Source organism: Pleurodeles waltl, chromosome 4_2 (genome assembly GCF_031143425.1).
Source record: "Pleurodeles waltl isolate 20211129_DDA chromosome 4_2, aPleWal1.hap1.20221129, whole genome shotgun sequence".
In the NCBI taxonomy this organism is placed as follows: domain Eukaryota; kingdom Metazoa; phylum Chordata; class Amphibia; order Caudata; family Salamandridae; genus Pleurodeles; species Pleurodeles waltl.
The window spans coordinates 862,046,648-862,060,366 of NC_090443.1; the positions used below are offsets into that span (position 1 = coordinate 862,046,648).

General features: G+C 46.5%; 1 protein-coding gene across 2 annotated transcripts in view; it reads left to right on the forward strand.

Annotated features, from left to right (window-relative positions):
* Positions 1 to 13,719, forward strand: part of USP24 (ubiquitin specific peptidase 24) — a 1,409,949-nt gene that overhangs the window by 496,519 nt on the left and 899,711 nt on the right. For both annotated transcript variants that reach the window (XM_069232604.1, XM_069232603.1), the window contains exon 31: positions 6,894 to 6,991. In XM_069232604.1, the coding sequence (XP_069088705.1) occupies positions 6,894 to 6,991 (98 nt within the window). The remainder of the gene's footprint in view (positions 1 to 6,893; positions 6,992 to 13,719) is intronic.

A 13,719-nucleotide genomic window follows, 5' to 3' on the forward strand; every position in this document is an offset into this window, starting at 1 on the left:
CTCCTCCTTCTGTCTCCATTGCGCATGGGCGTCGACTCCATCTTCGATTGTTTTCTTTCCGCCATCGGGTTCGGACGTGTTCCTGTCGCTCCGAGTTTCGGAACGGAAAGTTAGTAAATTTCGGAAGATTTTCGTCGGTATTGTTGCGATCGGCGTAGTTTGATTCAACACCGCATCGAAGATCGACGCGCTCCGGTGCCCTTCGGGGTACTTTTCGATCCCCCGTCGGGGCCTGGTCGGCCCGACCGCGTGTCCAACACCGCCGATGGAACGGACCCCGTTCCGTTTTTGTCCCAAATGCCACAACAAATACCCGTATACAGACCAACATTTGGTCTGTAACCTGTGCCTGTCACCTGAGCACAGTGAGGAGACTTGCGAAGCCTGTCGCTCGTTCCGGTCCCGAAAGACACTCCGTGACCGTCGAGCCAGGAGACTTCAGATGGCGTCCACGCCGACAGCACACCGAGAGTTCGAGGAACAAGAGGAAGAAGAAACCTTTTCGATCCACGAATCGGACTCGGAGGAAGTCGACGATCAAAGAACCGTGAGTAAGACGTCGAAAACAACACATAAGAACAGTGACAAGGCCCAGGGGACGCCACTGCCACCAGGCCATGGCTCCACCCATAAATTCGGTGACCGACCATCGGCACCGAAAAAGGCCCAAACAGTGCCGAGATCGTCCGACTCCGGTCGAGACACCGGCACGCAGCCTTCTCGGGATCGAGAAAGTGCTGGAGAGAAGCATCGACACCGAGATAGCGGTGTAGAAACGGCTCGACGCCGAGACAGCGGCACCGACGAAGATCGACGCCGAGAGGTTTCGACTCTAAAAAAGAAAAAAGCCACCTCGGAGCCGAAAAAAGATACAGGCAGGGTTTCGGTGCCGAAACAACCCGTAACCGACCCAGGTCCAGGCTCTTATACAGAAGAGCAATCACTGTCCTCTCAGATGCGAAAGCATAGGTTTGAGGAAGAGCTGCAATCCACCGAAGTGGACCATACGCAAAAACGTATATACTCGAAAGTCCTGCGCCCAGAAGACGACTTGTACTGCAACCCTGCGACCTCCAAAGCCTTGGGAGGACTACCTGCTTTCGATAAAGACGATGTCCTGTGGACACACACAGATCTCTGAATCCACCTCAGCACCCAGTGTCCACGGCAAGAGTCCAAGTGGCCCACCGGTCTTGTGAAGGTTTCCCAGTGATTCTGAGTCAGAGTCCACCATGGGCTATCTGACCCCTGTTGGACTCTGCCTCAAAACCTGCAGCCTCAGTCCGAAGACTCCCACTGAGCGTGACCTGCCCAGTAAGCTGTTTCTGACTCCAAAAGATACACCTGCTTCCGGAGCACCTTGGCCTTGGGGAGCTGGACCGTCAGTGTCCGAATGACCCCTGGCATCTGAACTTACCTGGCCAGCTGTGGGTTTTCTTCTTTCATCCTCCTGGCCAGAGCCTGCAGCCTTTATCCAAGACTGATCTCCCCCATTGACTTACATTGGGCACCCAACACTTTGTTGGCACTCCTCATCTAGCCGACTGTGTGCCACTGAGGGTGTAAGTTTGGTGCTATCTTTGGGCCCCCCTTGTACTTACCTCAACTCGGGGAGATCAATCTCTGATCCTGCTTTACTCATTTGTGCGCAGCGCGTCTTTGGTTACCCCCTGTCTCTTTTGGTTAACATTGGGCGCCCAGTGCTGTGTTGGCACTCTACACCCGGCTGCCCCTGTGCCGCTGAGGGACTAAATTTGGTGCGCCCTTTTGCACCTCCCCCTCCTCCTCCCTCCCCCTCCTCCCTCCCCTTCTTGTTTTCCTCCCATAGGTCAACATTCTGAAAATTGCACTGTCGATTTTTGAAACTAAAATAATTTTATTTTAAAAACTGCTTACCTTATAATGAAAATATTTGGTTCAAAGCATATATAAAAGCAAATGTAATTATTCTAATTTGGTCTCAGATTTATTGTTTGAGTAGGTGTCTCATTTATTGCCTCTGTGACTATAACAAATGATTAACATGAATCCTTCACAAGCCTAGCTGCTCGCCCACGCTACCACAAATAGAGTCCTAGACCTATCTATTTCTGCTTCTGCAAGCTTTTAGGGATCCACTGGACTCTCTGTACAGTGAACTTAATTTTAGTGCACTTTATAGAGAGACAGCTTCCTACATTTATTGACTGTTTCTAGAAGTTGAGATACTTTATCTGACTTATCTGTATGCTGAGTGCACACTGGACAAAGGGAGAAAGATCTTATATGATGTAGGGGTGAATTAAAGGAGCTTGTAATCCAACCGGTGGAATATCTAAAAGGAAAAGAACTGGTAGCTGTGACCGTGGAATCTGAGATGTACCATATAGAACTATACAGGCAATGTAAGCACCCCGAATCTTATTATATGATGTTAAACATGCAAAAACCAATAAGACAGTTTAAAAAGAAAAGAAAAAACGGAGTTGAGTTAAAGGTTTGACAAATGAAACCTACTGGTCCTAGGGAGGTTGGTAAGTGTATTACATGGTGAGGTCGCACAACCACACCATATAATACATTCCATTTATTCACAAATGTCCTTCTTTTAACCTTTGAGTGTGTATTTGCAGCCTTTACCCACCCCAGTTCTACAGTTAGAGCTCTACCCATGTGTAAACCATTTGCTAAAAGCATATATTTGCTAAAAGCAAATTAATCATAAGTAGTGTGTGAGTACTACTGTAAACTGTAGGCTTCGTACTTGTATAGCGCACTACTCACCCGTTAGGGTCTCAAGGCGCTGTACGCATACCGCTGTGGAACCCCTCCTGGCTTTTCCCTGTGAAGTGCCCACTCCTGGGCAACCTCCAAGGTGAAGCCAGGCATCCCAGCGCTGTTGGGGCAGTTGTGGAGATTAAGCAAGCTGTTGCCCAGAGCTACAGAGTGGGACCCATGAATTAGATTAGGCACCGATGCGAGAATTATCAGGTCCAAGGAAATTGAGCCCAAGACCCGCCGAGGCGGGAATTGAACCATGGTCCTGGGCCAGATTTCAGCATTAGGGTCTGCCGCTCTAACCATTGAGCCACACTTCTCCACTCCATGCGGTTAGCCTTAAACTTCAACAATGTTTCTAATAAACTAATATAATGCTACAAAGTTTAAGGTGGAGCATTGTTGCTTGTTCGGATGAGGCAGCATTCCGTAACAGCAAGTACAATACTACTTGCCGTGAAGTACCTCTGGTGTCGGAGCTTGGAGAATGTGTGGTATCACTGGACCTGCACTTCCACATTCCTACACTGTGATGTCATCAGAATTACTTGCGATTTATGGTGAATTCTACACACTACCAAATTACTGTACTTCCATTTGGTGTGACATTGACACGTTGAGTCCTCATGGAGGTGATGGCAGTAGTTGCTGCTCATCTCAGGTGGTCAGGCATATTTATTTTCCCACACATGGATGACTGGCTCCTGAAAGTCAGTACCCCGGATCTGTATTTGACGGCATCTCTGCTGTTTGACTTGGGCTGTTTGGAAAGTGAACTTTAATTCAACCTGTGGCACTCCAAATGAGTTCAGTTAGTACGGTTGGTACTAGGCACCACCCCTCTCAACACCTTTCCTCCTGTCACAGAGAATCAGACATTTAGAAGATGGTTCTGTCTTTCTAGCATGGCGGGTGAGTTCCAGTCCTGAGTCTTGTGAGATTCCTAGGATTCCTGCAATCTCCTGGCCACGCACACACGTTGGCACATGACAGCCTTCCAGTTGCAGGCAGTGACTCCAGTGGGTAAGAGGGAGACTTGTTAGACACCATTGTGATTCACCCCAGCACTGTGGTATTAGTAGGTTGACGGGGGACGAGGCGAACGTGACACATGCAATGGCCTTTACTCCCCCTCCGACTGTCACTACAGTCTTGATGTGTGGGAAGTGTGGCGAGCATGCAAAGGATATTGAGATCATGGGCCTCTGGTCTCCAAAATAGCAGGTTTTTCACACCAACCTGCTAGAATTGTGGGTTATTTAGCTGGCGCTAAAGGCTTTTCTCCCCTCTATCATAGGCCAGTCAATCCAGATCTAGTCACACAACATGAACGAATTATACATTTTCAGAGTGCAACAATGCCCTAAGGCATGTAGGTGCAGTCACTTATCATATGACTGTGAAGTAATAAGTGAACAAGCAAGACAGATAGCGTCTCACCGCCTTTGCCTGGAAGTACTGAGACTGTGGTTGTGTGCAGACCTCCAGGGGATCTGTCTCACAGCCTATCACCTAACGGGGTTTCTGAATGTCAGACCTGGCGTTGTCTTGCCAATCACTAGTGGGGTCTTCTATCGGAAGTAGGTCAGAACATCTTCACCCAGTTGAGCAGTCCTCAGTTGGACTTATTTGCATCCTTGAAAAATGTTCAGTGCCAGCATTGCTGTGCTTTCCAGTATCCTTTAAGGAGAGCTTTGGGTGACGTGGTTTAAGTATAAGTTAAGCACCCACCCCTCCTTCTCCCCACCCCAATACTCTTGATTTCTCAGGGCTGAGAAAGATTTGTGCTTCTTCACATGCCCTCTGTTCCGCCTGCCGTTCAGGCCAGATCTTCTCTCTGTCGGTGTGGGGGTGGGAGATTGTTCTGCACCCTAATCTCCTAGGCCTCAACCTTCACACTTGTAGATGGACCAAGGACAACTGAGATCTTTTCAGATGTAGAGGTGGTCAACTTCATCTTGTCTTTTCTACACCCCTCCACTAAGTTTGCTCATTTTGGCAGATGGGGAAACTTTGTTGCAGGATCCCTTGCAGTCCACACTGTTAAGTCCTGCAGGATGCACTTTACCTGGCTCAGAGGCGATGTGCCTTTGGCACTTTGAAGGATTGTTTAGCTGTCTTGTTTGTCTGCCTCTGTCTGCTGGATCCACCATTCTTGCTTAAGTCCCCTATTATCATGTGTTTTTTTAAAGGCCTGACTAACCTTTTCCTCCAGTTCCCTTTGTGTTTCTTCAATGGGACTTGAATTTGGTTCTCATTGCATGAGCTCCTGCACAGTTGTACTCTTTGTATCTTGACCCTCAAACTCTATTTTTGGTTGCTATTACGTCTGCTCGAAGTGAGTTGCAGGCTCTTAGCTGTTGTCCCCTGTTCACTACCTTCTATCCAGACAAGTTGATGCTGAAAACCAGGGCTGGTTTCCTCCTTAAAATTATCACTCCCTTCCACCTTGCCCAATCCATTACGTTCCTGATCTTCTATACTCTACCTCATCCTAAGAAAGAGAAAGAACAATTGCATTGATTGGTTCCTTGCCAGGCAATTTATCACTACCTGGACTGCACCAATTAATACCAGTCAGGCAATTAGCTCTCCACAGGATACTGTGGCGCCATGAAGGTAAGGACAGGTCAGAAGAGGGCCCCTTTACAATGGGTCATCCCCTACATTAAGACCTGCTTTGCCTTAGCCAAGAAGGAGCCACCTGAAAGACTCGAGGCTGATTTCACCAGAACCAAATCCACCAGTTCTGCGTTAGCTCAGGGTGTACCAATTGCATAAATCTGTAAGGCAGTGAAATGGTATTCCTTGCACACCTTAACAAAGCATTACTGTCTTGATGCAAAGGTGCGCTGGGATACACATTTTGCTAGATCCGTCTTTCAGGTTTCCTGGTTTAAATCATCCATCAACCATCCACCTTAGCTCAGGGTATTGCTGTGAAATCTGTTCTACAGGTGAGAAATCTGCAGGTGGAAGTATCCATCAGAAGAAAAAGTTACTTTATCTTTTTGGTGGATACTCATCCTGCAGATATATCACCGACCTACCCTCCTCCCTGATTGATGAAGGACCTTTAGGGAAAGTTAATAGGATTCCATATTACAAATAAGGTGTACTGGATTTTCTCAGAATTTCAATCTCCTTCTTCCTCTCCCTCTCCCGTTGAAGGCTTGGGGAAAAAAAGTGGAGTCTTGTGCCCTCTACCAGTGACATCATGCTTTATAGTTTTCCTGATCCAGTCTGACACCTCAGGGTTCTACACGTGAGAAATCTGCAGATAGACTATCCATCAGAAAGATCATTACCGTAAGTAGGTAACTTTTTTGATTGTTAATATTTTTTTTAATTTTTATAATTTGGGCAAATAATTTGTAATTCACCTCTGATCAAAGATCATTCCAATATCTAGTATATTTTAGTATGACAGCAATCTAGCTCACTAATTGGAGTCTGATGTCAAAATGTATTTTGATAGCCATTCAGACTGTAGTGTACTTCAATCTGTATAAGGTGTTTGCAGATTAGCAGCTGCAACTTTGCATTGAAAAATTAACAATGGGGACATTGAGCACCATGTATTAATGATTAATGCTTCCACACAGGCCTTCTATATGTACACACATCATTTATTCTGTAAATACAATATCTTGTTTCTGCTATAAAACACCCACAATATCATTCACTAATTTGCAAAAGGCCATAATCTTTGTTTGTCTGACTCTGCTCATAATAACTTTGTTTTTACTTTATTCTGAGCTTATGAATTTGGAGTAGATCTCTAGATGGTAAAAGAAAGTTTATCTGTGACAGCGCTGGAGAGGGTCACTTCTCCAAATTCACAAATGACAATTGTTAATTACCTATTTTTCAGCCATTTTGGTTGTACATACAGGCTACAGAATGCAAAAAGGTGGCTCCCTTTGAATCAATCATTATTTCAGTTATGTCTTTCAGAGGGTGCTCAGAATTGTTAGTGTTGCAAACCTGTTTTGTAGTCTGAGGATTCTGAAAAGAAAAAAAAAATGTTTTTGATTTGTGCTATGAAATGTTGGAACAGTTCTTGTCGATAGGAATATTTTTATTTATCCCCCTAGTAAAGACTTCAACAGAGTTTGTTTTATGATTATTTGCAGGTTCTTAGTTCTAAACTGATGCCGACTGCTGATGATGAGATGGCTAGAAACTGTGCCAAATCTTTTTGTGAAAATTTTTTGAAAGCTGGAGGCCTGAGGTCTGAATCTTTTCTGTAGTTGCATCTATTATTAAAAGTTGTTGACTGGTGGTATTTTCATCAACTTGTTTTAAAATATTATGTCATGACTGCACATATCAGCTATATTTTATTTTGAACAACTTTACCTCTATCTGTTTCATTGACTGATGTTTAGGAAAGCGAGTCATAGATAAGTTTGCTAAAAGATTTTTTGAGGTTTTTCCATCTTGGCAAACCTGTCACCTCAATTGTTTCTTCAGAGCCCTCTAAGGATTGCTCTCTCACAATCAGTTGCACACACATACACACACTGTCACATGTGGCCCTCTTACATACCAACAGACACATACATTAAATAGGCTAAACGTTTCAGATGGACAGGGTCTGGGCAAGGCAGGACTTAAACTGTTTCAGGATACCAATCGGCGAGAAAGCAATGCAGATAACCACTTTTCATTCAGAAAATGAGCAGCCTTATGGACTAATACACCCTAGCAACTCAACCTTGCACCTTCTGAGTTGGAGTCACAAGCAGAAATGGCACAGAAAAAAGTTGGCAGGACATATAGACCCTGGCACATACATTATAATTGGCAAGGAAACTAAATTATGTTTCCATTAGGGTTCTAAAGGCCAAAATTAGGGATCTGCAAGTAGAATTATAAAGGGCTTGTATATTCTTGCGTTTTCAGGAAGGAAAACGTCATATTTCACTCCACATGGACTCTCCTGGGTCAAAATCTGTGCCACACACTCATTCTTTAAACACAGTTTGTCTGATGGCCTCAGCCCATTCTCATTTACCTAACCAAATCGAATTCCCACTTCCTCCATTCTCATCTGCTGATTTCAGGCACTCTGTTGTGCTCAAATCATGGCTGTCAGATCCATACTTATAACATCTGTGTTTACCATTCGTGCACTCTGCTGAAAAGCCTTTATCTGATCACATATTGAGACAGGAGTTCCAAGCTTTCTGTTGGATAATTCTACTCACAGATTTAAAGCATTTTTCTTATGATAAGTATCTGTTGACAGATTCCTCACATTTGGAATACTCTCCCTGGCATCAGACTGAATCAGAAAACTTTGAAGCAGTACCCTGGCATGCTGGTAAGTGTCGTCATGTGGCTCTGCACCAACGCCATTTCACTTCGGAAGTGACTTGAACTGAATACAAGTGCCACCCAAGCACACTGATGTCAGTTCCTTTCTGTACATGCCACCAGATGTGGATCTGGTGTTGCCCCTTGTCCTTCACAAGGCAAAATCCTATAAACTTCACCCACTAAAACCACAGGATTCAAACCTCGTAGGGACTGTTCCAAGCAAATGTTTGTAATACTTCCCTGCCAGATTTGCCTTTGGTGCTTGGGTTTGGACAACGATTCCAGAGCCTGTAGCAACTGCACCTTGATGAATTTAGAGGACATCCAGAAAGTGAGGCGGAGCTGTTTGTTGCTAAACACTAGACGACTTCACACTGCTCAGTCGAAGATAAAGGAAGGTCCCATTCCTGATCCTGAATTTGTTCCCGCAACAAATCATCATGATGGTGGAATTCATCGGGTGAGTCTAACAAAAGCATTAGGTGTCCAAGCCAGACTTGCCTCCCCCCGCGCCAACCCCGTCTCACACCACCACCACTCTCAAACCCCTAAAAATGCACAAAGGTGTAAACGTGCCCCTGGATCTCGCTCCTAAACTTGATCTTCTTAAGAGCTGATTCGATTCTTTTCCCGGAGTAACCCTGAATTTCTGGGGCCCTCAGTTACTCTGCCTCAAATTCAGTAATTCTGTAACTCCATGCTGCACCTCCTGGGCATTCTGGCAGCTGCCTTGGGTGTGCCTTCGGACTCATGGAACCTTAAAACCCTCTGAGTGGGGCTTCACAGGCAGCTTCTCCCTTGGAACAGCTGGGAAGTTTTGGGTCCCAGTAGGAAGCTGGCTCTCTGTAGGGTGCACTAAAAACAACTACACCATGCAGAGAGTCCAGTGGATCCCCAATTGGTTTGCAGAGGCAAAAGTAGATGGGATTAATGCTCTGTTTTGTGGTAATGTGGGTGAGCAGTTAGGCATATCAGAGGGTAGTGCTAAGCATTTGTTGTACCCCCAGAGCAATAAGTGAGACACACATTCAAAGAATAAATCTGAGGCCACATTAGAAAAATAACACTTTTTATATATGTTTCAAACCCAAGAACTTTGTAATCAGATAAGCATCCTTCAAGCATAAATACTTTTCAGATTCAAAAATCAACATTAACCTGTGCAGGAAAGCAATGTTCAGCAAACACAGGGTTAACAAAGACTTATGAAGCCAATCTCAGGGAGTTAGCACTGATCAGGATCACACCAACAGGTCACTCTGGACAGCACTGGGTAGGCCGGGTGCAGGGATGCAGTAAGGTGTTGGGTGCCCATTGGTTTCCTATGGGAGTTTGGCCCTGGTTGAAGACAGGCTCCAGGCTCTGGCTAGGAAGACAGCCAGGGACAACAAACAGGTAGTTAATAGACTTGGAGTGCTCAGGGACGTAGGTGCACGTTTTGTCCTTTTCTCAGGCGGCGACGAATGCAGGGGTGTCTTTAGGCATTGGGTTTCTTCATCCGGGAGTACTTGCGGGCAGGGGGTCCTGCATTTTGAGGCTGCAGGTGTTGCCTAGGAGTCCAGGGCAGGGAGGGGGGAGGACCCGGGATATAATCAAACTTGCGAGCCAGGGGATGTCGTTGGCACCAGTGACCCACCTCAGATGGGGTCATGGGCAACGGGTGCAGTGGTTGCTGGTTTCTCTTACCACAAGGCTGCGGTTGAGGGGGCCTGCATGCACGGACTGCAGGCAACTTGAGGGAGTTCAAGATGAGTGAGACCACACTGAACTCAGTCTCTGGACAGCCCAGGATCCTTGCTGGTACCATTGATTGGCTTCACCTCGAGTCGTGGATGCTCGGTGCAGAGATCACTTTGGGTGTTGGGTCTTTGCTGTTCCAGAGGCTGCAGAGTCCTTTCTTGAGACTGTAGCAAAGCAGAGATGCTGCTTACGGGCGTCTTGTCTTTATGGAAGGCAGGCAGTCCCTCTGGGTTTCTTGTAGGCTCAGCTGCAGGATGAGTCGTCTTTTGGGCAGAGTCCGTTGTGGTCAGCAGACAGGCTGGTACTGAGTCAGCTACTGCTTCTTTTCCTCTTCTGCAGGCGCGACTCCTGTGTCCATGTCTTCGTAGGTAGTCAGGATATGAGTTCTAGGGTTCAGGGGTTCCAGCTAGACATTTAACTTAGGGGCATTACAGGGAGTGACAGGTGGTAGCGAATGTGCTGCCCACTTTTAGGATGAATACATCCTTCTTATGACACTTAAGCTGGGAAGTGGGCATAACCCTAACCCTAGTGGCCTGATTGCTACTATACAAGATGGAGAAATTTGAAAAGTAGTGTCCTATAGCAGGTTCGACATTGCCCCGCTCCAGACCAGTGCCCCAGGAGACAAAGAAGGATACCCGGGGCGCCTTACAAATAGCGAATGGGAGGTCAGCTGAAGCCAACCCAGAACTAAAAGAAAGGGAAGAGAGCACAGAGTCGTCGGCTTGCGAGGCGGAGAAGCAGAGGTGGAAGAAGAGTACCTAACGAGAAAAGCAGGAGGACGACGAGAAAACGCCATCCAAGGAGCCAAGGGAGACTGAGAGGCCAACCCGACCATCGCGAACCGAGTCCACGACCCTCAGAGGTCAAACAAACACCAGAGCTGGCCACATCCCCGGAGGGATGTGCCTAACGCAGGTACGTGCCTGTTTGTGGAACCTCACCGGGCAACATTAGTAATAAGTAATTATTAGTATACACCTTCATTACTTTGGGTTTTGGGGTAGAAACACTCACTTGCTTAAATACTTACCGCACAGAAAGTGGGTTGCACAAGGTGTGTAGTTCGGGGAAACAGTGAACGAGTGCGGACGCTCCCCGGCCGAAAGCCGCATGTCGAATGTTCACCCGAACACACAGCTTATCACAAAAGCCCTGTTTGTTTTTCCTGCCGAAGTAAAAATTATATTCGGAAGGAGATCCTCACACGTATCTGGGTGTATACCTTCACTCCCTACCCTTTTTATAATATCAAGACCACCACAAGTATACTTACCTGTATCTTCGGCTTCTCGTTCTCTTCTGGGGTCCCTCGACGGAGAGGCGTCTCGACCGTGATCCACTACAAACGAAAGAAGAAAAGAACTCCATTAATGAAAATAGTCCAACCAAAGGAAGAGAGAGAGAGAGAAATTTTTTTGGGGGAAAAGCGGACTGTGATACAGCAGAAAAGAAAAGGAGAAAACAACTCTAGGAAAGAAGAAATAAGTTAACCATTTCTGAACCTACCGTTATAAACGCCCAGACTAAACAAAAATAAATAAATAATATAATCACCTACGGTATGAGTTGGTGTATTCCATTATTATAGAAATCTGCTCCCGTACATGTCCACTTCAGCTCGTCCACCTAAAGGGGTGGGACTGGCATGAAGTGGGCACAGCTCCTAATCAACCTCATTTTCCTGTGCTACTGCCAAAAGTGGGGTCAGGAGGGTCAGTCATCGCCACCATCTGGAGAGGCCTGGGTTGCATTAGAAGGCAACTAGGCCTTTGAAGCTTCCCACCCTGGAATGTCCATCCTGCCTGGGTGAGGTGACAGCTCTCACCCTGGAACCCAGAGCACTTTCAGTCAAAATTACACCAGAAACCAGCCAAAAAGTGTGTTGTGTGGTGTGGTGTGACATGGGCTCCAAAGTCCACCATGGACCCCGGAGCATTGATGCCGATCTATGCCTGAGGACAAACTGCGACCTATAGAGCCTGCTGTCTCCTCCAATAATATCTCTGGGCTGTAGCCTTCCTGCAACCCATTTGATACAGATGCCTTGACCTTACCTCAAGGAATGGCCCAGATTATTCATAATCTTTTGTCGGTGACTCCAACAATTATCGCTGTGGTGAAGGGGATGAGTTTGCTCAGCCATGCACTGATGGCAACTGTTATTAAGAGCTACAAGGTGTCCGTGGGCTGGATACTTCTCCAGACACTTGACTTGTCTTTCCACCTGAACCTGCTACTGACGAATGTTACACAGTTGCAGTTGTCCGAAGGGAAGCTGCTGCAAAATAGGCAGACAGTGAGGTGCCATCGCCCTTCAGTGGTCCATCAGTGCCAGCTGACTATTGGGCCAGTGCACCCACACCTTTTGGAACTGTCCCTCATGTGCTGCATGCTAAACCTGGGAACTTTCACCCCACTCAAGCCGTTAGGGATGGCCGTGATGCAGCAGCATTCACGATTTGCTGTGGGCATGGATTGCCTTGGTCAGGCAGTAGGCACCAGTGTGACACTTTGAAGAAATGTCCTGATGAGATTTTCGGGCTTCTTAAGGTTATCCAATCTTCCCTATTGGACATGCCCTTCGATGGCTCTTCCCTATTTGGTAAAAAAGCATGACTCAACCCTAGAGTGATTTAAAGACAGCATGACCACAGCTGGCTCTTTAGACCTGCCTGACCCAATGCATCAGTGTGCCAGCAGTTTTGCCCTCTCTGTGTTTATGGTAGGTACTTTCAATACTGCTGACAAATGGTCATTAAGCCAGGTAGCAGCCTGTAGAGCACTTTTGTGGCCAGAGCACCCACAGACAATAACCATTGTGACCCTCAACTTCTCAATCCTCTACATGTGAAAAACCTCATTAGAAGGTCCTTCCAGACACACATCTACCCTGTTGGAGGCATCAGCTTGCATTTTCTCTCAAGGTAGCAAGTGATCACTTCATAAATCTTCCAGCGGGTATGCCCTTCCATTTCTTTCCACTCCACTGCACTTTCCACCACCTTTGGGAAGGCTGAGGGAGAACTATCTGTCCTTTTTATTGCAGGAAGTCCAGTACCTACTTCCCAAAGGAGCCATAAAGAGGGTGCTGGCATCAGAAATGTAAAGTGTCTGTTACTTCTGTCTCGAGACTTCAAGGCCACAGTTCAAACATAAGGAATTTCAGGAATTTTCAGGCTGGATTAGGGAAGTGCATCATTAAGAAGTTTATCAAACTCTGGCTTAGCTCACATCAGACCAACCTAAAATGCCACTGTGAGACTGGTAACAGGAACAAGGCGTTTTGATCATATCACATCCTCCCTAAAATATTGTCTGATAGCTCCTTACCACACAAAGTCCTACACCATGATCAACCTAGATGCCACAACACAATTTCTCACGAGGCATCCACTTTCTGTGATGTGCTGATTTCCTCTTGGGCTCCCCCTCTCTCCCCCCCCCCCCCAAAACAAAAACAAAACAAATCAGGACAAATAATAACTGTAATGAAATGCCTCCTTGGCATGGTTATCTCCTGACTTTTTGCCTTTTGTTGATGCCAGTTATGATTGAAAGTGTGCTGGGACCCTGCTAACCAGGCCCAAACACCCGTGTTCTTTCCCTAAACTGTACCCTTGTTCCCACAATTCGCACAGCTCTGGCTCACAGATAAGTCCCTTGTAACTGGTACCAAGAGCCCTGGTGCCAGGGAAGGTCTCTAAAGGCTGCAACCTGTCTTATGCCACCCTGGGGACCCCTCACTCAGCACATGCTCACTTCCTCATAGCTTGTATGTGCTGGTGGGGAGAAAATGACTAAGTCGACATGGCACTCCCCTCAGAGTGCCATGCCCACCTCACATGGCCTGTGGTATAGGTAAGTCACCCCTCTAGCAGGCCTTACAGCCCT